This window comes from Cololabis saira, chromosome 5 (assembly GCF_033807715.1).
Source record: "Cololabis saira isolate AMF1-May2022 chromosome 5, fColSai1.1, whole genome shotgun sequence".
NCBI classification, from domain to species: domain Eukaryota; kingdom Metazoa; phylum Chordata; class Actinopteri; order Beloniformes; family Belonidae; genus Cololabis; species Cololabis saira.
Window position 1 is genome coordinate 16,608,109 of NC_084591.1, and position 27,736 is coordinate 16,635,844.

General features: G+C 40.2%; 2 protein-coding genes across 3 annotated transcripts in view; one reads left to right on the forward strand and one right to left on the reverse strand.

Moving 5' to 3' along the window:
• appl2 (adaptor protein, phosphotyrosine interaction, PH domain and leucine zipper containing 2) lies at nucleotides 1–26,865 on the forward strand. The gene is made up of 21 exons (XM_061721085.1): nucleotides 1–92; nucleotides 4,339–4,437; nucleotides 5,406–5,465; nucleotides 7,571–7,642; nucleotides 8,478–8,565; nucleotides 8,678–8,719; nucleotides 8,814–8,872; nucleotides 9,196–9,342; nucleotides 11,109–11,191; nucleotides 11,307–11,459; nucleotides 15,954–16,142; nucleotides 16,244–16,286; nucleotides 16,469–16,525; nucleotides 16,642–16,736; nucleotides 18,482–18,637; nucleotides 18,839–18,891; nucleotides 21,383–21,557; nucleotides 22,205–22,241; nucleotides 22,349–22,504; nucleotides 22,597–22,644; nucleotides 23,544–26,865. Exons 1-21 carry the CDS (start codon nucleotides 36–38, stop codon nucleotides 23,673–23,675), a joined length of 2,001 nt encoding a protein of 666 aa, XP_061577069.1. The 5' UTR covers nucleotides 1–35; the 3' UTR covers nucleotides 23,676–26,865.
• Nucleotides 26,847–27,736, reverse strand: part of tubgcp6 (tubulin gamma complex component 6) — a 43,494-nt gene continuing 42,604 nt past the window's right edge. For both annotated transcript variants that reach the window (XM_061721084.1, XM_061721083.1), the window contains exon 25: nucleotides 26,847–27,299. In XM_061721084.1, coding sequence (XP_061577068.1) covers nucleotides 27,208–27,299 — 92 coding nt within the window. In that variant the 3' untranslated portion in view covers nucleotides 26,847–27,207. The remainder of the gene's footprint in view (nucleotides 27,300–27,736) is intronic.

Here is a 27,736-nt window from a genome sequence, read left to right on the forward strand (position 1 = left end):
AAGCCCTCGTCCTCAATTTCTCCACTGCTAACAAGATGCCGGCCGTACATCACAAACTGCTCCTGGAAGACGCCTTGCAGGACAGTCCTCAGGTAGGCCTGCCTGGGGGTTTTCACGCCTAATCACATCCCTTTCACGTTAAATGTGTTTGTGGAGGCTGAAGTCAGCTGACTGGGGCTGGTAGTATTCTGCTGCTGCTGCTGTAGTCTGTTTCCACTGATCGATGACAGCTCTCAATTGTCACATCGCTACGATTTCCCTGTCATCAGTGGCTACGCCTGCCTGTTGATAACCATACTTTACAAATGTAATAATAGTCATTGATTTCTTTGGGTCTTTGTTGTATTTAAACCCCTGCAGCTTGTCCTTCTCCTTGTCAAACCGATCTTCATGGCTACGCTTAAGGCTGATTTATGGTTCCGCGTTACACCAACGCGTAGGCTACGCCGTAGGGTATGCGGCGACGCGCACGTACGGTGCGTGTCGCCGCGTACCCTACGGCGTAAGGTCTGCGTCGATTTAACGCGGAACCATAATTCAGGCTTTAGATTGGCTTCAGTCCCAATCAAACAACAACTAAGCCTCTATCACCCATCTGCGACTGTCTTATTTTTACTCGGTCATTTTAGTTAAATTATTGGACCAAAACCTGTTTTAAAAAGCCCAAATAGGCCTGTATCAACTGGATGTGGGAGGGGTTTTCATTACTCCCATGGAATTAGTCAACAGCCTGCAACAGGGCAAAGTCACTCACTAAATTTGTTGGATTTGTTTTGCAGGTCTGGAGATTATTTAACAATAAATAGACTTCAAATCAGTAATGGATCTATTAAAAAGCCAATACAGTTTAGTTTATTTGTTTTCACATATAAAAAACATTTGTAACACAATATAAAAGTAGAAAGAAATGTGAAGGAGAAAGCCTAAAAACCCTCCAGGGGCTTGAGAAGTGGCTTTCTCCATTTACATACATCCAGAGCATTGGAAAGCAGATACAATTTATAACAATGAGGGGGGGCAGTAAAACTAAATACAGAAACATTAAACAAAAATCAATAAAAATGATAAGATTGGGTACACCTGGTAAGTTGGAAGACCGTATGGGAAGTATTTATTGTTTAAAAGAGTTGATTTTAGAGCTTTTTTTAATTGATTGGATGAGAATTGCCATAGGTATGAAGGTAATGAGTTCCATATTTTTGATCCTCTGAAACCAATATTAAACTGAGATTGTGATGTGCGAGTCTTTGGGGGTCTGAGGTGATTAGAGCTGCGTGTTGGATAGGTATGTACTTGTGAGTTGTGACTAAAAATATTATGGAAGAAAGGGGGAAGGGTTTTCCCAAGTGAGCCATGAACAAACAGACCCATTTGGAGATGGTTCACCTGGAAAACACTGAGGACACCTAGGGAACTAAATAAATTCAGTTTTTGATTCAGTGACTACAGCCCTTTATTCCTCTTGGCGTTGGTTGCATCACTTTTCTACCTAACAGGGCTGACCTTTTTGATGGTTTCACTTAAATGCAAACCTTGCTGGAGGGTCCTTTTTTATTTTCAAAATGCAGTTTGTTTTTATTTGGTAAGAGACAGACTTGTCATCTCCTTGCCGTGACATGCAAATGCAACCATGGAGTACTTATTTTTGCAGTAGGGTCAAAGACGTATAAGGCCTCATTTGGGGCGACCGTAATTTATCTCAAAATTAATAGATTTCCATAACAAAATGTATATTTTAATAAGTATCAGTAATTAAATTAACTTTTCAAGAAAGATAGACACATGTTTCCTTTCATTTTTTAAAAACCATTTTTTTCTTTTTTTTTTTCTTCCTCATTTTTTTTATCCCGTTTTTTTTCCCATTTTTACCACCCCGTGCTCCTACCTAAGTGACAGTCCTGGGCATTGCCATCCTCTACCAACCAGAAAAAACCATTAAAAACCATTTTCAAATACATTCTATCCATAATGGCAGTGTCACCCTCTTACTTACTCTAAAATTCATAAAACTGATTTAAAATGTACAGGTGTATCCACTTATGCATGCTATACCAATAATTCATATTTGAACCAAAACTGATAGACATTCAATTTTGAATTTGATACAGAATTGCCATTTGTTGGTCACCCCACATGATGCTTTCAAGTTTAATCAAATATAACAGGCTAACAGTTAGCTATATGATCTAAGCTAGCTACTTCTCACCACATATCACTAACAAATTTACCTTCAAAATATAGATTTGCAAATAAAACTAATTATTTACAGTTTTAGGGTGGTCACCCCACATGATATCAAAATGTGACGTATACACTGCAGCAGTTAGAAAGAGGATTTATTTGTAAAGGAGAGAGAGACTACTGACCTGCAGGTTGTCTCTCTGGGACCCTCATGGAGTAACTGGCTGATGCAACATCCTCTTTGAGATGATTGTCAATATAAAAGTCCCTCAATTGTATTTTTTTCATGGTCACCCCAGATGATAATTCAGACAATGAACATATTCGGACAAGATTAGTTTGTGTATTATGATTGAAATGTGTGTACAAATGTTCCATAACTTTGTCAATAAATCTAAAACAAGTTTGAAAGTATGCCCAATAGGGCAAGCATTATTTTTAAATTGTTTTAATGTGATTTAAAACCAGTTGTCCAAACAGAAGTCAAGGCCGGACGGTCACCCCACATGATGTTTTCACACTTCAGATGGCAGAAAATGACCAATAACCAACATGTTTAAATAAAATAAGAGTGGGCACATGTAGAAGGAACGTATTAGACATACATGTTATATTTTTTATTCATTTTTATGTTTATTATTAGGTAAAAAGTTCCATCGGACAGAAAAAGTAAGCGTCACGTCTTTGACCCAGTAACACAACTTTTAATCTTAAGGTGCCAAAAGTCAACTGAAGGGAAGTGTAAACAGAGTGACCCGGTGGGTGTGTTCCTCTCTGTTCTCCCTGCGCTTCCCTGCTGGACATGAGTTTAGTTTGCATAGGTGGCCTGCAGTAAAATCAGCATACCTGTACCTTTACAGCAGGTTCAGCTCAAAGCTGCGCCCTAGTATCGCCATGTTCACTGCAAATGTGCTCCTCTCTTTCATTCAGTCCTATCTCTTCTTTCAGCAGTTTATGTTTATCTTTGATAAGTTGCTGCTTCCTGTTATAGCAGCTTCAAAAAAATGAATGTTTGTTTTTAAGTGTGCCGACAAATACAGTAAGACACTTTCAACATAATAATGTAACAATACACCTGCTTAGGCATCACTTATATTTAAGCATCGCAATTTGTGATGAAAGAAAATAATTACTTCAGTACTGATTCCTCTGTAGGTTGAGATGTTTTTTGTTTCTTTTCTATAAAACAAGACAAAACCAAATCAACACAATGCTGCTCAATGCAAAAGTCCTAATGTCCAGATGAGTTTATCATCCTTCCCCTGACATATGTCCCCCGTAACAACAAAATACAGCCATCATCATTATAATCAACATAAATGCTGGGTTTACTTCTATATATAGTATAAATTGCTGCTTTATCTACAAGACACAAATTAAAGTACACAATACATGTTAAAAAGTCTAGTGGGATATTTCCCATAATTAATCAACACCAACCGGATGTTCCCGGAGCCTTGTCAGATAAATGTTCTTCTTCAATCAGAAGGTCAGAAGTGTTTCAACAATGTGGTTATGTAGGCCCCAAAAAAAGATGCTGGATCCATTTCAAGGTTGGACATGAACATTTTTCCTTTTCCATTCTGCAAAAACATCATACTTGTATAACCAAACTTTGGGTCACGTCCCGAAACAGTGCGTTAGGGTGCCAGTGTTTACAGTTAAAGCACATTTGAGAGGGTTCTGTTTGTAATGAACAGAGATGGTCTGGGGCAACGGCAGCCCTAGTTTGTATTTGTAATTGTAGTGCTTACATTTTTTTCAGATGGAGATTTTCCATGTGTTGTCCCTTCGCCTGGAACTTTTCTTGTGGTTCAGGACATCATAAAAGGCGCTGATTGAACTTGCACCCTTAGAACAGAGCATCTTAATTTGTATGTTTGAACAACAGAAATCAGATAAAGACGTTACTTTTTCATTAATGGCAAAACAGCCTTGATATGATTTGTTAGATTTCTTTGCAGTTTGACTGAAATACATGTCTGTTCCTTCACCAAACAAATCTCCAATATGGGAGATGCCTCTTGCTATCCAGGATGATTTGGATGTGCTAGTCAGATGAAGAGTTAAAGTGGAGGATATTATCTTGGATTTAAAGAACTGAAACAGACATTTTGTAGAGGCTTGCACTAACACATCCCTATGTTTGTCCCACAGACTCGCTCCTTGCTCAGTGTGTTTGAGGAAGATGCCGGGATGCTCACAGAGTACACCAACCAGCTGCTCCAGTCCTTGCAGCGGGTGTTTGGGGCTCAGGTATTGAACGGCGCCTGGACAGACACTCATGCTGAGGGATCAGAGTGAAAAAGACACATGGTCAAATAGGGACATGAGGAGGATACTGAGTTTCATTTTCCTGGATGAGGCTGAAGCACTGAGGCATTCATCTTAAACAGATTGCTGTTTTGAAGGTGTTTGAATGCGTTTTCACGAACCAAATATCAAATTAGGACATTGTTTTCAACCTTCCAGGGACAGTTTTGACTATGTGTCCATGTTTTATCCTTTTCAAGTTTTAAAGTTTGGTGCCTCCTGATTTCGGAGACCTTCTACTCGGTCAACCAGCTCCAAGTTAAAACATTGCGGGGTCAAGCCTTTGCAGTGGCTGCCCTACATATTACCTCTTTATGTTTGATGAATTAAGAATTAAGACTAAAGAAACGTTAGAGCCGAATATGATCACTTATCACACATCAGGCTGTGCCGTCTCTTTAAACGCTCTTCTTTTATTCTTTTTTTTATTGTGTTTTTATTGCTTCCTGTTATCGTATTGATTTTAAACTGTACCTTATATGATTGTAGAGCCCTTTTGTCAACTTTAATAGTTTTTTAAACATGCTGTATAAATAAATATGACCTTTGAGTTTGATTTTACAATATTGTGTAATAAAATTCTCTGTTCTCAAAAGGCCAGCTGGAGATGAAAAAAAACCAGAGTCATGTGTGCAGATGTTGCTTATGAATCACTGAGCATGACGCTTAAATATTGAATTATGCTGAATCACATACAGCATGCTGTTGCTCTGCTGACGATTACAATAATAATAATAATGGGTTTTCAAGCTTTCTTATTGACAGAAGTCCGCTAGTAAAACTGGCGCCTCCAATGATTTACCCTTTGATTTTAAAAAGATTCACTCATCTTTTCTCATGAGTGAAGCCGGTTCGGGTCTTATGTGATCCTGTCTGCTGAATACTTATTTCTTTTCACTTTTCCTCCCCAGAGTGAGATGGGATTGGCCACAGAGCAGCTCTCGCAGCAACTTCTGGAATATGAGAAGAAGGTGAGTAAGCAGCTGCAGAATTCTGACCTGATCACTCACATTGATAACGTTTTATTGAAGGGAACTGAATATTCTGAGCAGTTTTACAATGCCCAGTCAAGACACACCCATTGGTATTATCATTTTCTTTCTCTGAACTGGAGTCCAAGGGTGAGCTTGCAGGTGTTTGCAGGTGCATCTTACTAAAACACAAATCCCAAGAGGCTAGGGCAATATGGGAAATGCAAATAAAACAAAAAAAACACACACAGTTTTATTAAATGTACCTTGAATTTAATTTCTTTGGATGGGGAAGCCAAGATATTTCATATTTCTTTCCTCATCAACCTAATTCTATCTGTTTAATATGACTCAATTTTATTTGTGCACACATTCCAAAGGAAACAGTACATGTTTTATTACTGTACATATTTAAGCACATTACAATGCCTATCCCACAGAACTTAAAGCAGGACAAAGAAATCGTTGTTATTACTAGCTCATAAGTCCCACCCCCCACCATAAGTGTGGAAATGAAGTCGCTTTTACAACATGATCCAAGATTTATTCTTAATTGGCCTCTTGCTTGAAAATCTTGCTTGAAAATCTAGTCAAGTTCTCCTTTTCTCTTCTTGTCACTGCTGTTTGGGGTCTTTTACTGAGCTCTTGGCGGATGTCCACTGTGTAATATAGTGCCAGGAGTGGCCGATAATGAGAGTGGGAATTTAAAGTTCCTTTGACTGCTTTTTGTTAGGACTCGCTATTTTGGTTTCAAAATTCTGACCATAGTCTCTGTAAACCAGAGTTTAAACGTTGCGGTGTTCTCACCGCTCCAGTACCTGTACCCTCGTCTTCTCAGCCATGTTTCTCTCTGAATTGTGCAGAATTTGGTTTTGCGTTGTCTCATTGAAAAACCCAAAATAGTGTACATTTTTTAATTAATACTGTCATGGCAGAAGTGTAAAGGACTCTTGGCAAACATGGATACAACCCCGTGCCATCAGAGACTCGGGCTGTCAGACTTGTCGCTGATAAAAGTCTGGATGGTCTTTTTTGTTGTGCTCATTGCTGTAAGAAAAATAAACAAACAAAAAAACTATCATTTGGATTCTGTGCCCACAAATACACTTTTCACTATATAATGTTCCATCCCAGATGCCTCTGAGCCCGGAGATAATGCCACTGTCTCCAGGACAAGGTTAAGATAAAGCTTTTTTTTTGTACAGTAAACTTTTAAGGAGTATTTGTGAATGTGACTGTATTGTAATCCTTCATAAAGCATTCAAATGAAAAGCCTCGCCCATGTAATCAGCTATTAATGAACTGATGAACGACACTTCGTGATGCAGTCGTCTGAAGGAACAGATAATTATTTGAATTGTTTAAGGAAATCATACACTGTAAAAAGAGAAATATGCAAATCTTCTTTGAAGAGCTTTTTAAAAAAAATAAATAAAACTACAACTTTTTAGATATTTTCTCATGTGTTAATTGAGAAAGTGGTATATTTGTGCGTATGTATGTATGTATGTATGTATATATATATATATATATATATATATATATATTACACACATATGTATACACTCTTTTATATTATTATTATTATTAGCACTAAATTGGCTCCTTACTATTTTTTAAAATAACCCTGAAACGCAAAAACTATTGTATTATCTAAAAGGGGAGTTAAGTTTATGTGAAAACACACAGAACATCTTGGATTTATAAGCTCTACAGGGAAAGTAAATGTAAGAATAACTGTGTTTTTGTTGGGTTTGTTTATGTGCATTTTCGATGTTGTCCGAGCTATTTTATCATCATCACCGGCGAAATCCCACCAGCACAATCACTGAAAAAGAGCGCAGTGTGAACCAGCTCACTTTATCTGTATATTTAATTTTAGATTGTAATGTGGGTCTGTTGGGGGGGGGGGGGCAATGACCTTCATGAAATTCCCTTTTTTAACTCCTTTGAACCATTATTAAAATTCCGCACCTCACCACTATTGAAACTGTCAGGCTTGTTCTGTGAAAGTCTCATGCCAGATATCCCAGCAGTTTTTTTTTTTTCAAAATGATTAATTTTCCTGGCTGAAATGTGCCTCCTTCACTCATCTTTCTGTCTAGAATTTTGCCCTTGGAAAAGGTGATGAAGAGGTGATCACCACGCTGCAGAACTTCGCAAAAACTGTTGGAGAGGTGAGGCTGTGACTTTCTGATTTGTTGCTGTGTGTGTACGTGCAGTAGTGTGTGTGTGCAGCAGAGCAGCGGAGTGACAAACTGAGGTACAGTCTTTAGTTGGTTCTTTATCACATTATAAAGGATTTTGCACCTGGGCTCCTCTCAGCACGCAGGAGAAAATGACTTCCACAAAAAGCCCTGCAGACTATCTTCCCTGCAAGACCGGAATTGATGGATTGGTGAGGTGAAGGTGACGCGTGTCCCGCTGGCTGGATGGATGGAGGCAGCAGCAGGGGGATGGATGTTCATGTGTAAGGACTAGACAGATTGGTCCGTCACTGTCGGCCACGGACTCGTCCGGTCAGACCCCAGGACTGTTGTTCTTGGACGACGCGTGCCGCTCATTTGCTTGTTGTGCACATTGGAGAACTCATTTCCCAGTTGGCGCTTGGCCCACGCCTGCACCTAATCTTGTGAACTTTAGCACTTGCTAAATCATTCAGATTAAACTCGATGTCAGCCTGCGTGACATTGGCGTGTTGCTCGGTGATAAACGGAGAGAATAATGGCAGGATTTGCTGCTGTTCTTGTGACACGCCGCCCTGTTTCCAATATCAGGGTGAACAGTCAGGATAAACGCACTCTTGCACGCTGCGTTTATAACTATATGGCGGCGGCATTGTGTGCGGTCATGCTTTTGTATCAGTGAAAATGTTATTTTCCAGCTTGCTGGCACTAAATGTTACTGTAAATAAACAAATAAATAAACCGAAAATCCCTCAAGATGTTTGGCAAAGGCTCATCTTGTGTTTGTGTTATGGCTGACACGTGTAATCTGCTTTGTGTGTTTCAGCTGAACTCGCTCCACTCTGATCTGGCCAACCAGATGGCTGACAGCATGGTCTTCCCTTTGATCCAGTTCCGCGAGAAAGACCTCACAGGTACTGCCGTATCAGAAGAGAAACAAAAACAGCAGCGCTGTCTTTTCGTGGTTTTTTTTTTTAGTCTGTTGTCATTGATGTAAGAAAAGTTGCTAAATGTTGGATTTTGCAGAGATAAGCACCCTGAAGGAAATATACGGCATCGCCACTGATGGTGAGTAGTAACGCCTGCCACTAGTCTCAGAAACAAATCACAAGCAGCAGTTACTGTCTGACTCACACGTTGTTCTCGCTGTTCTGTGGCTCAGAGCACGAGGCGGCGATGGTCAAGTACAGTCGATTGCCCAAGAAGAAGGAGAACGAGAAGGTAAAACAGCAAAGTGCTGGCTCAGCTTCTGTGAAGAACTCTTTCTTCTTCATTGATCACATGCTATAAAAAAGCCTTACAATGCAGTAACTCTTCTGTTAATGCACTGGGAGTGTTTTAAAGGCATCAAGCACCACTGTATAAAATTAAACCCTCCTCTGCTGCCAGGATTCTGCAAGCCTCTTTGAATGTGCCAGAAAACCCAACTTTGTTGTTCACTTACATTTACAACAAGTGATTTGCATATATATAAGGCAGCGCATGCAGATCAGGACCTGTAAATAGCATGCGTTTGCATGTTTGACCCTCTCTTGCATTGGCAGGTGAAGACAGACTTGGTGAAGGAGGTGGCCTACACCCGGAGGAAGCAGCACCAGGCGTCGCTGCAATATTACTGCGCCCTCAACGCCCTGCAGTATCGCAAGAGGATAGCCATGCTGGAACCAATGCTGGGATACACTCAGGCACAGGTAGTGATCCACCCCGACCTGTAAACGGGACCATCATCACATCAGTATTCAGAGTCACTAAACCGGGAAATGGTTCTTTAAAATAAAGTTTGAATAGAGGGCTGCACGAGTCTTCGTGGAATATAAACTGCTGCGGAAAAATGTAATTACTTTCAGCAAAGTGTATATGATTACTTGTGATTAGAGATAAAGGGGAGTTTTTCCTTGGCACTGTTTGTTATGTTTACGTAATAATTGCTCGGGGCTCATGTTCTGGGTCTCTGGAAAGCGCCTAGAGACAACTTCTGTTGTAATAGACGCTATATAAATAAAACTGAATTGAATTGAAAATTGAATACAATTATTAGTCAGTTATTTAAGTAGGTGATGGAAAAGAAAATTCAAAGGCAGGCGTTTTCACAATCTTGCATTGGGTTTTATCACTTTTTCAAAGAAAGAAATACAACTTTCGAACTCAATTTTGAAATTGATGGCAGGAACACATTGCAAAAAAGTTTGAACAAGACCCTGTTTTCCACTGTGTAGCATCCTCTTATCTTTTAACAATGGCCCATATTCGTCTGGCGATGGAGGAGACCAGTTTCTGGAGTTATGTCTCATACAATGTCAGATTCTTGTCTGATGTGGAATTCATGCGGCTCTAGTCCCGAATGTTTTTTCTATGATTTTTTTTTTTTTTATTTCACCATGAATCAAATATTTTCAGTTAGTGAAAGATCTGCACTGCAGAGAGGCAAGTTCAGCACCCACACTCTTCTACTATCAATGCTTTTGTGTGTGTGTTTTTTAAGCAACCTCCAGGAAAGCTCTTCTTTAAAAGGACACTGTTTTGTTAAGAGCTCATGTTGCTCTAAAAGCTGTAGCTTTCAGCGTGGATGTTTATATGTGAAGCTGCCTATTTCAAAGGCACTAATGCAACCCAACATCATCACTGATGCAAGCTTTTAAACTGGGTGCTGATAACACATTAGATGGGGCTATTCATCTTCTGCCTGGAGGACGCAGCGTCCATGGTTTCTAAAATAACTTCCCATTTTGATTTTTCTGATGATTGTAAAGTTCCCATACGCGTAGGTACAGATGATGGAGAGATTTGTCTGACGACGGCACAGATTTCTGTTTTTTCGAAGTCTATTTTATATGACATTCAGTCCAGGCGGCAGCATTTCTGGATCATCATAATTACATATGATTCTTTTTTATGTATGATTGAGGTTTAGCCTGCATTTGTGGTTGGCATCGTCAAATATGTACTTTGGTTTCTAAAAGTGCTCCTGAGCCCACGTAATGGCTTCACTTAGACTGTCCTGCTGTGTGCTGGTTTAAATGAGAGCCATGTGGGGGCCTGAAGATCATGAGGATTAAGTGTGATTCACAGTTTCATGCTGAGGAACGTTATCCTGAAAGTGTTCCACAATTTGTTGATGCAGTTTTTGTGAACCTCTCATCTCTGCTCCTTTATGATGCTCGTTTAAAACTCCATCATGTCTCTGACCTGTGGGCACTGAACTTTATTTTTATCAAAATGATCTCCAGATGTTTCTTTTTAGCACCTCTTAATTTGCCAGCCTTTTGTTGGTCATGTCGTAACAATAGTGAGCTAGTGAGATGTTTTTCATGAAATGGTAAAATGTCTCACTTTCAACATTTTGTATGTTTACTATGTTCCTTTGCAAATAAACGAATATTGTAATTTATCAGGTTTTCAAATAATTGCACAATGTTTGTATGTATACTTTATAGAAATCTTATGTGTTCTCTTACAGATCAGCTTCTTCAAGAAGGGTATTGAGCAGATGTCGAAGAAAATGGACAGTTTTCTCTCCTCTGTCTCAGACATGAATCAAAGGTAAAGAGCACTTTCAATGTTTACCGCATTATTACTACTGCAGCTGGTCAACTTGTGAGAAAAAGCTCAAGGAAAATCCGTTGTGACTGATTTTGCCAAACCTTTTTCCGTCTAGTATCCAGACCCAGCTGGACTCGGAGGCGGAAGCCATGCGTGTGTCCCAGAAGGACCTCCTGTCTGTGGACGACTCGGTCTACATGCCAGATAAGGACACGGAGCCCGTCAATCGCACTCTCATCCAGAAGGCTGGCTACCTCAACATCAGGAAGTAAGATTAATTACTCTCAGTACGGCCCCTTCGGAAATCCATTGACATTTCCCATTGAATTTGGCCAGTCAGTGCGTTAAAGAGGACACATTTAAAAACCTTCTTAAGATACACTCAGAATGTTTAAATAAACAAAACAGAGGAATTATTTTTTACATCTTATGCAAAACCTGGTAAAAGATGTATGTGGAGAGAAAGCATTTGGTCTGTCAGGGATGACAAGGTGGGTCAGGTAACACGATGACAGTGTGTCCTGTCAGTTTACTGTAGAGTAGATGGATGAGAAGAGGAACTTCCTTAATAGCTTGAAAGGGTGCATGCGTGGCGTAGCTCGCATTTTGATTTAGTGAAATGTCAGACCTGTCAAACGCTGTCCTTTCCTTTATCTTTGACAAATGTCTGACACCAGAGAAGAGCTTTCCACAGAACAGCTCTCTGCACACCACCTGCAATCTCAAATAGAGCTGATGCCAGAGAACATATGCAATTTCAGAAGGTTTCTCAGTATAAAGGGTCTGAGTCACCACAATGAACCAAACATTCACTGTTTATGAAAGAAAATGCATTTGGGATTATGTTCTGAACAGGATGTCCAAAAAAGGTCTTCAGATGAGTAATTCATGTGAGTGATAGTGACACATGGGATCACATGTTCTTTGTACTGGGAGATGCAGTTTTAATGGTCAAAACATATTAATGCATTCAAAAACAACAAACAGACAAGAGGATTGTTTTCTAATAAAGATAATTCATAGAAACAATGGGGACATTTTGATTTATACCAACTCCTCTTGTGACCTTATAGGGCATATATATAGGGCATATATATCTGCTGTGTTGACAAAAGAGCTGCTGACAATGCTGTTACACTGGATTCACGATGCAGGGTGTCTTCTGGCTGACGCTGTTGTCTTCCACAAGCCGACCGTCGTTTTTTGGCATTCTGTTCATCGGACGCAGGCGGAGAGATGCATTTCATGATTGAAGATGGCGATGATGATATTTCCTTTACTGTCCTACAACACGTGTTCAGACATCCCACTTCTGCTTTTTGACGGGCCTCCGTGTACAAGTTAATTGGCTAGTCTGTAACTGTGTAGCTGCAACTGAACTGGCTGATGCACGAGTTGACACAGGAAAAATTGAAAATCTCCCGACTTTTGACACAATCCGTGCAATGAACGCAACCCACAATGAATTTCGGCAATGTATGACATCACCTTAGCAAAGTCTGTGGAGACGGAGGCACACAGCGCTGCAGTGTGAATCCAGCGTTAAAGGGGAACTGTTATGAAAAACAGGTTTTTTCTTGCTTTAACATATATAAAGTGGTCTCCCCTCAGCCTGCCAACTCAGAGAAGGAGGAAAGCAACCAAATTCTGCAGTGTCTGTACAGCCGCCCGGATGATCCATCCAGTGTGATGTGGCTTCTACGAGCCGTTCAGATTCTGCTCCCTTTCATTATGTAACCAAAATGCAATATACATAGCTTGGCCTCCGATGTGTGAAACCACGCCCACAACTAACTCCGCCGGCCGGAGCTTCCGCCATTTTTTCGTAGCCGTGTATCGTGTCATTCAGGCAGCCAATCAGCACAGAGCCTCATTATCATAGCCCCGCCCACTCAGAATCCCACATAGATAATGAGGTTAGAGAATGGGAAGATAAAGACATGGCTCAGAGGCTGAATTTCTAATTTATTTAGCAAAAACAATCAAAATCTTGTTTTTAAGATATTCAAGGCCTGTTTAAAATAGGTATTAGATGCCATAATAGTCCCCTTTAATGAGTCCCCTTTAATGATGGTCCGGCATGTCATTAGTACCCGTAGATGGTATAAAACGATGAACTAAGCAGTGCGTCACATGACCCGTTGCTTTCTGAAGCGGTTTTGAAGCCTGTTTTTTTTTTTAAACGGGGCACAGTCCTGTCGCTCAAGCTGACGCAAACATGCCCACTGTATGTCAATCAAAGTTAGCTAGCTGACGCCCGGTGGTTGCTTCACGAAAGGTGGTAACATGACGATTACGGATGAGGAAGTCATAACAGCTATCCACTGGCTGAGCCAACTGTCAAACAATCAGATTAGAAATAAATGTAATGCTTTATATAAATTCTTCTGGCGTGGTACAAAATAATTCACCCTTCCTCAGAGTTTTCATGGATGTGAAATCAAACGATTGACCAAAACGGCAACAAAGCTGAGTTCCACATGAGCCTCAACCTGGAAGCTGGATGGTTGATTCTTGGTAAAACCACTTTGCCCCACTAGAGATGTACATTGTGTCTTATGCCAGGAAGTAACACTAGAACAGGGTCCTCGGTCCTCGAGGGCCGGTTTCTTGCAGGTTTTAGATGTGCTGACAGACATGGCTGTGTCATTAGCAGAGTTATGTAGACCTTGAGGTCAAGCTGATTACAAGCGTTAAATAGAATCAGGTGTGTGGAAACAGGGAAACATGTAAAACATGCAGGACAGCGGCGCTCGAGGACCGACTTTGGACACCCCTGCACGAGAACATTCAATGATTGGCTGGCACCATGTGACGGGTAGTTGTGATGCTACATGCTTGTTTTTGTTTCCTAATATACAGTTACAAATAATTCACATTCCTATCACTCCAAAGTTTCTGTTCAACATTTCTAAATGTACAGAACCAGCTCCAGATCCAGATAATACATGTGAACAGAAGTGACTTTTGAGTTATTAATGTCACCAATCAGAGATAAATTAACAGGTAAAAAGACATTTATTTATAACAACTTTTTGTGAGGCTTGTGTTTAGAGCTTCGGTTTGGGGATTGACGACAGTTGATAGTTGTGGACACAAATGGGTTTTGGAGAGAAATTGTTCTTGAATTATGATGAATTAAACTTAAAATGTGCTAGGTCATATTGTGCGCCTCTAACAAGAATACTTGATAAAGTCTGTAATCCCTCGTCGTGTTTCAGGAGTGAAGCTCTGCTCGACCGCTCTGCAGTCACGCCTCTCTACTAACGTAGCTCACCTGGTACACTGTAGGTCCAAGTTTGGTTTATTTCATGGAAAGAGCAGGATATTTACACGTGTTAATTATTTGCAAATAAGAGTTGCAGTGATGTTAATTTGTGCAGCAGATTGTGCAAGATAGTTTTGTGAGAGCTTCTATAGATTTTAATACATTTAACTCCACCCCCTTCCATTATTGCCTTTTTATGAAATCATTGCACAACCTACTGCAGAGGTACACCACATGTATCTTGACGTGAGGTTGGATGGAGATAAAGGTGGGGAGGCTGGATCATTTACTGAACCCTGCAAGTCTAAATGGTTCACTAAATGACATATTCGTGGTGTTTATAAGGTTCACACTAACAACGCTGCGTAATCTAAAAGATTTCAGTTGATAGTCACCCAAACACATGCTCTCAATATGTTTTTTACTTCATTAAGAACAGTAAAAAAGGGAAGGGGGTGGGTTCACACTGCTGCAGTGGTGTATCCCACTACTAAAAATCAGTATGCAAGGACCACTGTCAAGCAGATGTGTATATCAGTTGTGGGAGTAAAACTGTGGAACTCTCTACAGAATGATTTAAAGGAATGTACAAATTTACTTAGGTTCAAAAAAATGTATAAAGATAAAATATTTAAGTTATATGATCATGTATAGGCTGGGACTTAAACAGTACTATTGATATATGTGGTTGGTTTCTATTTAAGTGTATATTTTATTGTAAATATTGGTTACATTGACTGTTCTTTTTGTTTTGGTATTGAATAAGGGGCAGGTAAAATAAGACTTGTCTTCATCCTGCTCCTTTTCGGTCATGGGTGTGTAGATTGAAGTGTACAAATGTACTACTGTAATATTGTCAAACTATGCACTAGGGCTGGGCGGTATGGACTAAAAAAATTATCACAATAATTTCTGGCATTTATCCCAATAACGATAAAAATGACGATTAAAAAAAATACCAATTCCCAAATCACTGCTCTAAAAGAATACTAAATGCTACTAAACTACACCAATTAAATTGAATTAATAAAATTAATAAAAAACAATTAAATGAGTACACCTGTACTGCAAAACTGTAATGGCTCCTCGCTCTCAGATCTGCCATTTGTCTTTCTTTCTTTCTTTCTTTCTTTCTTTCTTTCTTTCTTTCTTTCTTTCTTTCTTTCTTTCTTTCTTTCTTTCTTTCTTTCTTTCTTTCTTTCTTTCTTTCTTTCTTTCTTTCTTCACATACGTTCTGCATGGATTTAACACAGAACCATAAATCAGCTTTACACAAAAACGTCATCAACGGGAATTTATCGTTTTTATCGCGAGATGACAAATTCTTACCGTGGGGAATTTTTTTGACGGTTTATCGTGAACGGTAAAATATCGCCCATTCCTACTATGCACTACCATGCACGAAATAAATAAATAAATAAATAAATAAAAAAGTAACTAAGAGAAGTATTTATTTCTCGATTTTCTTGCCCTGTTTCTACCTTTCCTCCACAGTAAAACAGGCTTGGTGACCACCGCCTGGGATCGGCTGTACTTCTTCACCCAGGGAGGAAACCTGATGTGTCAGCCTCGGGGGGCGGTGGCGGGGGGGATGGTGCTGGACCTGGACAACAGCTCCGTCATGGCCGTGGAGTGTGAGGACAGGCGGTACTGTTTTCAGATCAGCTCCCCTTCAGGAAAGACGTACGCTCACTCCAGACAAAAGAACACCATGATAATTAGACAGCAACAAGTGACTTGAGTATATTTTATGTAACTCTGTCCCCGCTGTCATCCTTTGTAAGGTTAATGATTCTTCAAGCTGAGAGCAAAAAGGAGTATGAAGAGGTGAGTCATCTTCATCACAGAACAATGACGAGTCAGGCTTAATTGTTTGGATTTAATGTTTGGCTTCTTTCTTCTGACTCGTCTGACTGCTCTGTCACAGCTTTTATTAGTCAAACGATTTCATTGCGGTCATGCCAGAACTCCAGGAAGACTTGATGTGGATGTGTGTGCTTCTTTTCTAGTGGATTTGCACGGTAAACAACATCTCCAGACAGATCTACCTGACTGACAACCCCGAGGTAAACCTCAACCCCGCCCACTCACACACAGTGCTCGTGCACACTTGCATGCTTTGATCCTGCTCGGTCTCATTGTTTCACTGGCTTTTGTTGTGATTGTTTTTGCTCTGTGGTAGGCTGTGGCGATCCGACTGAACCAAACCGCCATCCAGGCGGTCACACCCATCACCAGCTTTGAGAAGAGACAAGAAGGCTCGCCCAACCCTGACAGGTCAGACACTTAGCTTGTGTTTATTCAGAACACTTCATACTCCATACTGTAACTTCCTGAATGTTTGTTTTTGGCACTTTCTTATTTGTTCAGTGTGTAATATGGCCTTTGGTGCATGAAAAAAGACCTGCAGGGTTAGGGTTGCCACCCGTCCCGTAAAATACGGAATTGTCCTTTATTTGAGAAAAAAATGTTGCGTCCCGTATTGAACTAATACGGGACACGATTTGTACCGTATATTCATCCATATTCTAGTTGAATTATTGAAATAAGTTAACTTTTACACCATATTCTAGTTGAATTATTGAAATAAATTAACTTTTACACCATATTCTAGTTGAATTATTGAAATAAATTAACTTTTACACCATATTCTAGTCGAATTATTGAAATAAGTTAACTTTTACACCATATTCTAGTTGAATTATTGAAATAAGTTAACTTTTACACCATATTCTAGTTGAATTATTGAAATAAGTTAACTTTTACACCATATTCTAGTTGAATTATTGAAATAAATTAACTTTTACATCATATTCTAGTTGAATTATTGAAATAAGTTAACTTTTACACCATATTCTAGTTGAATTATTGAAATAAATTAACTTTTACACCATATTCTAGTTGAATTATTGAAATAAACACCATATTCTTCACCTGTAGGCTATATTACATCTGGGCTGACATACATAGCATAGGAGGCTATTTCAGTTGCTAGTATGGTTGTCTGTCTCTACAGTCATGCAAGTTCAATGCTATTAAAACACTTTAAATCAAAGCATTTTGTTTTTTCATATAAAATAAACACATTTTTATTCAGTTTAGAAGTTTTGGGGCTTTTTTTTTGGCTCCTGCGCTGCTGTAATCAGGGCGTCCCTTATTTCTATTTCTGAAAGGTGGCAACCCTATGCAGGGTTATGAAGTCCTCCCCAGGGAATCATTCCTTTATTGCCAGAAACGCCTCGTTGGCAGTCAAGGATTTTACACCTTCACTTTTTGACTTGCATCACATTTCCATCAAGATAAATCACATTGGCATAACAGCTGTCTAGTGGCTAGTTTGGCACGCCCTGAACAAAGAATGAGCAGCTGCCTTGGACTCAGGCCTTGTTGGCAATTCCCTTGAGCGGGAGGGGCTTAAAAAGGCAGGAGCAAACCAGTTCACTCCCCCCAAAAAATCACTTGAGCTTCCTGTGCTCTTGGTCCATGAAGATTTAGATGTGAATTGCATCAGCAGGGATGGAGGAAACACTCTTCAACTGCCACTGATGCTACTCATTGAACTGCTTCATTGATGCCTGAAAAATATTGTATTCTTCCATTTAAAAAAATAAATAAATAAAAATACAACAGATAACGCTCCTGGCCTCTTGCACAACAGTGCTGCACGTAGATGTGGATGACATTTTGTGTAGGCTAAAGCACAAGCGTGACAGTATGGCATGCGTGCTGTGTGTATATGTGTTTTTCAAAACAGCAATCTTTTAATTTATACTTGCCGGGATCAAATAATCTCTTCAAAGAACTGCTGTCACAGGAGACCAAGGTTAAAGTAAAAACCTTTAAGCCTTTAAGGCTTGAAAAGTTGTCTTTTTATGAGTGAACTCCCTCTTTAGGTTTCTAGATTTTGCTTTGAATCACTTACATGATAGACTTTAAAAAAAACAACAAAAAAAAACAAGATCATGTATGAGATTTCTTAGTTATAGTAGGTTTATTCTGTGAAATTCATTGTCATTCCTTAGAGCAAAGCCAGGAGGCGTCCGTGCTGCTGGCAGTGATTCCCAGAAAGAAGGAGCTGCTCCGGAACCAGAGGACCTGATCGCCCCTGGGACGCCCATTCAGTTCGACATCATGCTGCCAGCGTCCGAGTTTCAGGACCAGAACAGAGCCGGGGGGAGGTGAGCAGGCAGCCGAGGCAGTGAGCGTGTGGGGCTGATTGTTTATGCGTTTGCAAGAGGCAGCAAAGGATGAGGGACTGGGGGCTGATAATGCCAATTGCTTAAATGTTGGCCCGGTTGGGTTTATTATGTAATTTCCAGGAACCTGAATTCATAATGGCTGAAAACAGGGTTTCATTTTGTTCTTTCTCATCTGCACAGACGCACAAACCCATTTGGAGAGACAGATGATGACTGTACAACAGAGAGTGATGGTAACCATTTTTGCTTTTATCCAAAGCAGCTTTTATTGTTCACCCTGATTCAAGCCGACCAACTGGAGGCCGTTGTGTTTCTTCCTGTTTGTGCATCTTGAGCGTTTTTGTGTCTCTGTCCTTGAGCATAGATGCTGCTGCCGCATTTGCAAAACCATGATTTATATGCACATGTGAAAAGACTCTTACCTTGGATCAGTCATTGCAGACTGGAGGCTCGGCACCTCATTTGAATTGACCCACAGGAACATAAAATGACAATTCATGTACTTAGAATACAATTCTATACTGTTGTGATGAACATATATGGACCATAACCACATGTCCCACAATACTTTTTGATTTCGTTCTTTAGTCATTCTGTTCCATCTTCTCTGGTGTGCTTGGGATCGTTGTCCTGTTGCATGAAGGTGGGCCGCTAGCTGTCAAGTCATTTTCACATAGAACGCGGCAACACCGCCGGGGTGGCGCAGACTCGGCGCAGGTGGGCGCAGAGCCGGCGGCGAGTGGGTGCAAGTGGGCGCAGACTCGGCGCAGAGTCGGGGCAGAGCAGGGCGCGCATGCCGTACATATTTGTTGCAAGTTGCTTGGTGACCGAAAAAAAGTTTCATAACCATATATTGATAAATGATTCAATTGATCCTGATATGAGGCATGGAAATGCTATATTTTATTTTAAATTAACATTTTATTGTTAAAAGAGCAAAAGAATATCACATTTTAACCACTTTTAAACACACCAGGTATGTCCAAATTCTGGGAGATTTCTCTCCACTTTTGTCCCTTTTTATTGATGTCCCGATAGGCCTGCAGTCTTGTATCCCACAGCTCCTCACACAGACTCACAGCCAAGATCATTCTTTCTTTCATCTTGATCGTCTCTGATCTACAAGTTGCAACTTTTCTTTTCTCCCTCCAGCACCTTCTCTCTTATTGGACACCGCCGAGATGCCGTCACAGGGCGCACGGTGAAATTAAAAAATTTTCAATTCGCAACAGCAGCTTGGGGCGTCTTGCGCGGTAACCCGGCGGCAGCTCAGCGGTGTGCGCCTGTTGCGCGCTCTGCCGCCGCGGCAACCCGGCGGCGTGCGTCCACTTGCGCCCTTTGTCGACGTGCAAACTCAGCGGCGTGCGCCCTGATGCGCGCCACCGACCTCGGCGGCAGACCCTGCACCCTTGCACGGAGGCAGCACATACACAATGAATGGGAAAGCTGGCGGCTCTATGTGAAAATGGCTTCACTCAGATGGCCTCATATCTGACTATTAATATTTTGGTGTGGACAGGCGTGCATGATCGATTCAGCGACTACAGAGTACGCCTGCGGTTTCAAAATGATCCCATATCAAGCCCCCTCCACCGCCGTGCTTCACAGTTGCTGTGAAGTTTTTTGTGTTGATACAGCGTCTTTGGCTTTTGCTACTCATGGTGCTGTGCATTATGGTCTTAACATCTGTCCAAGAGACATTTCTCCAGAAGTGTTATGGTTTGTTCACACATAAGCCAGGCTGCTGTGTTCTCTCTAGAGAGAACTGTTTCCTAGCAACCCTTGCAAACATGCCCGCATAAACTTTAACAGTTATGCAATTATCATAAAGGGTCTAAGATTTAATTTGGGGATTTTTCTTTTTTTTTGGCTATTTCTCAGTGATCTTTGTGTGAACTTAATGACAGTGTAGCAGAGGTGTCAAGTAACGAAGTACAAATACTTCGTTACCTTACTTAAGTAGAAATTTTGGTTATCTATACTTCACTGGAGTAATTATTTTTCAGACGACTTTTTACTTTTACTCCTTACATTTTCACGCAATTATCTGTACTTTTTACTCCTTACATTTTAAAAACAGCCTCGTTACTCTATTTCATTTCGGCCTTTAAAAAAAAACTATCCAGTTAAATTGCTCCATCCGGATAGAGTGAATTTGGTTGTGGTTGTTTCAGATGTTCTTGTCCAGTTTTGTTATTACATCAGATTCCTGCAACTAAGCTTGGATGTACATTCCAATAAAGGTTAGGATAAATAATAACATGCCTCTGAAGTTTGACTTTTTGCACCATTACAATACTTATAGGCAACTAGTCATCATATCTCCTGCTCTCTGAAACACATGTTAATGCTAAATAGTACACATATATGGTTCTTTAATATATTTGCATTATACTAAGATGCTTTCATTTTCAATGGCTTTTTTCCCCCTTACATTACTTTTACTTTAAGTAGTTTTGAAACCAGTACTTTTATACTTTTACTTGAGTGAAAAACTTGAGTTGATACTTCAACTTCTACAGGAGTATTTTTAAACTATAGTATCTATACTTCTACCTGAGTAATGAATGTGAATACTTTTGACACCTCTGCAGTGTAGTGTGTCAGGTGTTGTTTTCCTAATATTAAAACTTAGAACCAGGTGATTCCTTTGTTGCTGTATGTAAAACCCTAGATGTGAACGAGTATCTCCTCCCGTGTTTACACGGCCATATGTCTCCGCAGACTCCCTCCTGCAGCAGGTATTCGCCGTGCGCTTCCTGGGCTCCATGGCCGTTCGCTGCGGCAACAATCAGGAGGTGATTTATGAGGCCATGAGACAGGTGCTGGCTGCCCGGGCCATCCACAACATCTTCCGGACCACCGAGTCCCACCTCATGGTCACCAGCAGCTGCCTCAGGTAGAATCCATCATGTTCTTGTGACGTTTTACAGCAGAAACACCTTTCAGAGCAAAGACAAGCCAGTGTGAACATTCCTGTCAACACAGATCGAAAAAGCCAAAACCAATAACTACAATATTTTCTTTGTAGTATTACTGGTATAAATTACACCAAAGTTTATAGTCCAGCAGTCTGCTGGAAAGTTTCCTTTAATCTTTGGAGAATTTTACATCCTCACACGGAGGTTATGACGTTATTGATCCTACAGTTTAGCTTACTTCACTGAATGATCTGCTCTTTTGTTCAAGAAAGGCATTTTGAAAACCTGAATTATGAAGATCATATTGTCATGATTTTGAAAAGTCCCCCTAAAAAAAATTATATATTTATATATAAACATCAAAGAAATCCTAGCGATGTGGACCATGTGTTTGCATCTTACCCCGTCTTCTGCATTGTCCTCTGTCACACCAACCAATTGCAGATCCTCTTTCCCCACCACTCTTTGGTCTTCAACTTTCTTCCTCTGTCACCAGCATTCTCCTACCAGTGTATCTACTATCCATCCTCTTTGTGTCCAAACCATCTCGATTATAACTGTCCCTAAGATTTATGTTTTGGCTAAACAGAGACACAGGGGCTCACTATTTCTCTCTGCTTAACAGACTGATTGACCCACAGACTCAAGTTACAAGAATGAGTGTAAGTATAACAACGTGTCACGACCAAAGATTATTTTTTTCCAAGTGATATTTTGCCTGTACCGCGTTTAAGTAAAAGGAAATCTCTGAGTATCTTTGTTTCCTCAGTTCCAGCTTGAGGAAGTGTGTCAGTTTGCAGCGCACCAGGAGAACGGGAGGCTGATGGGCTTCGTGGTCGAGGGGCGAGACTGGATCGACGGAGATGAGGAGGGGGAGCCTTCATTCAGCGCTTTTGTGTTTGAGAGCAACACAGAGGGTGAAAAGGTTGGATCACCAATGTCTTCCCCCCCACCTCTCTCTTAAGTGTGTTCATTTATAGCATATATTCACCTGTGTCTTTCTGGTTTAATTCACAGATATGTTACACTATAAACCTGGCAAAGGACATTACAGAAGCCAAGAAGGTAAAACATGAAAAACACATATTGTTTAATTAATTAACTAATTATTTGTGAAGCCTGAGGCCTAAACGAAAGAAGTGTCGCTTCAACACGTGGTGCATATTACTTAATTACAGGGTTTATACAGCAATCCTTATGTTAAATTTAATACCAATTTAATACCTTTTTCACTACCTTCAGATTTTTTTTAAAAACTGTCACAACATTAAGTGTTAATCACGGACCTTTTAACATTAATACAGATTTTGACCTATAGAACACTATACAGAACAGATTTATAGACGCATTGATGTTGACCAGATGTTTCACATTTATTTCACTTTGTGAATGACAATAAAATAGATTGCTTAAAATGTAAAAGGTAAAAAATAATACCAATTTAAAAAAAAAAATAATACCTCCGACAGTGAATTTAACTTTTAATGGCCTTAAATTTGGCAATTTTCATTTATCACTTTTTAATACTTTTTAAAACCCCGCGGAAACCCTGTAATTAGTGGAAACCCTGTAATTAGTGGTAAACTAAAATTATTTAATTGTAAGAGAAAAATTACAATTTCATTTTTTCAATTCAATTCAATTTTATTCCACATAGCGTCTATTACAACAGAAGTTGTCTCTAGGCACTTCCCAGAGACCCAGTCACTAATGCTATATTTTAACTGTATAATAATTCATATTATATTTATATTTAAAATGTAGATGACAAAAAATAAAATGTTTAAAGTTGTTAAGGACGTTTATGACAAATTTGTCCACTAGAGGGAGCACTTTACCTTTTATTGCTACAAAGGCACAAGGACGAAAACTCAGATCTTGCTGTAACAACTTGAGCTGCTGAAACAAAACAGAAATAAATTGAGCACCCCCCAACCATTCTCCCCCTCTCTTCTCTTAAAAAGGACCCAGTGGCCCTTGCTCAGCTCATGAAAAATATGCCGCTGACCAATGATGGCAAGTTCCTGCTGCTGGAGCCAGAGACGACCGACGGAAACAACGAACCAGGACAAGAAGACCTGGAGTCTGAGGCCTAGTTCCCCCACAACAGAACTGAACCACCGTTCTGACCTGTAGCCGGCACGAGTGGCATACGCAGACCAAGATCTCATCATAGATTACACAGGCTGAACCAAACCTTGAGTAGAAATCCCTTCCGGTGACCCTTTGCTACAACAGCAGATGCCCGTGTCTTGTGCTGCGTTAAAAGCAGAGGATGTTGAAAGGAAAGGAGGTGTTGGCTGGACCAAACGACAAAATTACATCACAAAGGGGGTTCAATTTGATCTGCTTTAACATTCCACTGCTGCATGGATTATTGAGTCTTATTTTTACTTTCCCACCACTGTAGGTGACGTGCACGTCTGAAGGCACACTATAGGTACTGGTCCAGGTTCATCTTTTTTTTTATATTCTCAAACAGGTGAAGTCTTAACTTTAGGTTTACATTTATTTTAGTTTTAAACAGTTTGAAATGTTTGTGTTTGAATCCTTTTGCTTGTCAACTGTTTTCTAAGGCGCTTGTCTGTTTTTCTTGATTATACATGTACAGAGCAATTATTGCACCAAGGTTTGATCTTTTTAAGAACAACGCTCCAACAGAATGCACTAATTAATAAACCACAGGATGCCGAGACTTAAAACAGTGAAGGAAGAGACTCCTTTTGTCTGCAGAGCAGTGGTGATTGGATTGTAACGTGGTTACCCTGAGCGATCGTGCGTCTCAAAGCAGTGGCATGATGCAAAACATCAAAACTCTCTCTGTACTTCTACAATCCTGATGGTCTAAAGCCTTCCAGCTAAATCAAATGAATGTCACGCTTGACATTCTTCTCCACTACCTGCACAAAACAAGTCTGCCTGTGATCTGTATGCCAGATCCTCCCCGAGCCTCCCTAAACGGACTTTGTGCTCCGTTTTCTCAGAAGCCTGTGTAAATATGATCAGTCAGAATGTCTATATGGTGTTTAATCAGCCAATATGCTCGGACTATTGAGGTGGATGATTAAATGACACCATTCTCTCTTGTTCCCAGCTCAGTAAATTAAAGTCTCTGCTCTGAGCACTGAGCTGTAATACTAAAGGAAAATCAACTGAAATATCACAGAAATGCATGACGACAGGGCACAGTCAGGTATTAGATTCTCGTAAAAGCACGTTCTGCATACTTCTCGTATTAATGCTAATCAAAGCAGAAGAACTAGCAGGAAATCATCTGTGAATTTCTTTTTTTTCCCCCATCCTTCTGGTTCCTGAATCATCAAACCCCTTACAGCATGCACTTTCAGAGGACAGTTTTAACACAGATGAGGTTGAAATAGTCTCTGAGCACTAGATTATGTGCTTAAGTTTGATGGCTTGCTTTTTCTGAGCTCCAAAAGACATTTAAAGTGAAGCCATTTTACACAGGAATGCCCGTTCTGGTGATGCTGGTACTCAATGCAAAACATTTTTCACTAAAAATGGAAAAACTCTCGCAATTACTTGCAACCCCCCACCCCCCAGATTTTCATGGCAGGCAGCATGTGAGAATGTGTCAGAAAAATGAAGGAGGATTACCAGCAGATGGAAGAATCTGTGGCTTACAGCAAATTAGATACCGTTTCTGTGTCGAGAATGTGCTTCCTGGTGAAACTGGGGTGCATGAAATCAAATCGTGCTCCGCAGCCAGAGATCTCACTTCTGGAGAGAGCTGCATCCTTTTTTATTCTTTCTCTTCCCTGTACCAATTCTGTTACCGGGCCTTTGAGTATCAATAAACTCCTTTCTACTCATTTCATTTCATAACTCCGTAAATACCTAGAAAAAGGTTGCTAGTGTGACATTTGTGCCATGTCTGGAAACTGCACTGTTTCCTAATGAGCATCCCATCGTAAAATAACGCCACATAGATCGTGATCCCAGTCCAACAACTCACATCCCACCTCTTCTCCACCACCTGCCAACCCACGAGAGGAAGTTACAGTATTGATTAACTTCCTGTGCCGACTTTGAGCAATGAAGAAGTTGGAGCACAGACGTAAAAAGACTCACACCCCCAGACCTTTATTTCTGGTGTTAACATCAGAAACGAAAAGATTCTGCATCAGGAGCTGTTTATTCATACTCATTAAACACATTTGTTAGCGCGAGTCATGCTTAGTGATTACTGAATTAAAGCAAATTACTGATAATTCTAATGCAGGGCTTATTCTGCCATCAAATGTTTACATTATAAAACGTACAGCAGCTGCTGTAAGAGGCACATGTTGAGCAATGAGATGAGCAAAATCAACGGGGCCTGATTATTCTGGTAATATAAGACAAAGTAGTAGATGGTTTGGGATTTTTATAGCAGTTATTGATTCTGGCATCCACATATAACAAGCATTATGGATCACCTGTCAGCCAATCTGAAGAGTTGTAGACGTGCCGAGTCGGCCAAAGCAGTCAGACACATTCGGGCCCACTGGAGCATAGATAAGTGACTCTTAAATCAAACAATCAACAATTTATGCAGAAATGGCTGCGTGCCCAGAGATGACTGCTGCAGTCGCGGTGGTAAAAGCAGCCGCCGGTATACACGAGTAAAGAGTAGAGAACGAGTGCATTCCTGCAAATGTCAAACATCTTCTTTCTTTTGTATAATGGGAATGCACATGGTAGAAAATATTTGGTTCATGCCGTATCCTCTGTTCTCCGGTGACAACTGAGCCGTGGCAGTTATAATAGAAGTGAAAGTACAGTTATGCACATAAATGTGCCCGGGGCATCCGCTGACACAACATGACAGGTTTTTTCCTGTTTCATCATCTCTAGATGCTGCCTGTGCTTTCTCTCTCCGCCTGTTGGCTCAGTTGGTGAGGTTTTACTATCTCACCAACCTAAATCCTCTTCTCAAAGAGGCTTGCTGCATCCCTGGTACTCAGACTCATCACAGTTGTGCTGCGTAGCATCATTACACTTTTAATTTCTCAGTAATTCTTCAGGAAAAAAACTGGGTATTCATGGTGTTAGAAAAAAAAAATCCATAATATAGCAAAGACTGTATTTCCTCCTTTCCTTTCTGTACTTTTGCAAATGGTAAAACTCATTACCCAAAGTAATTTAAACTTAATTTGTCCCAGTTTTCTAGAACCACTAATGTTACCATGCAAATACTTAATAAATAAAAGTAATTTCTTACTGGAGTAAATGTGCTTTCTCTACATCACGTCAGAGCTGTGAAATAAAACATCAGAGCTTTTATTAAACAAAGTCCTCTCATTTTGTATTTACACGAAGACATTACATTTATATTAAGTTCAAATGTACACGGCTGTAGGCACACCTGAGCATGTGACGCAGGACGACGGACTTTAGCTTCTCACGCCACTGGCAGCACACAGACACATAATGGTCTAATATTATTCCAGTGCACATATTTGAAGCTTTGCACACGGATGGCATATCTAAACTGCAGTCATAATTATGTCTTAAAACTCATTTTTAAACACTTGAATGGAGTACAGAAGATCTTCTAAAAAAACTCACAGTGCATGAAGGTATTTGACACTTGGCTCATGTACGGCATGCACACCAGGAGAAAGTTCAGGAGTCTTTGTAGTAATTATTGAAGTTAATGCGAAGCAGGAAATCCTCCAGATGAGGTTGGTAACCTCTGTTCACCAGTTTCGTCACCACTGAGGGAAGAAAATAAGCACTTGTTAACGCTTCAGCCTCGCTTCAGTAACTGGTAAATTAAATGATCAATGAACTACATCTAGTCTGAAGTGTTTTTGCACAGGGAGGCTTCACTCATGCAGACTATACTACCGTATATGCAGAGCTGCTTCTCTTTGACAGACAGTCCCAACTGGTTTGGTATGTTTGGTACCAGTGGGAATGGTTGTAAACGAGACGGGTACCAGACTTATGTCATGAGAAAGGATTATCAAAAAGTGCAAGGGTATGGTTGGTTAGGCCTTCACTAATATGCACATTTTAATCTTTTTTTTTTTTTCAGCTTAAAAAGCACCAGAGTTCTTTAAAAGGTCTCAGTCCATGTTTTTAATGATTGTGCTGGTTCACGCATCACACAAGCTGTTCAAATTACTACATCAGCTCGCCTTCTCAACAG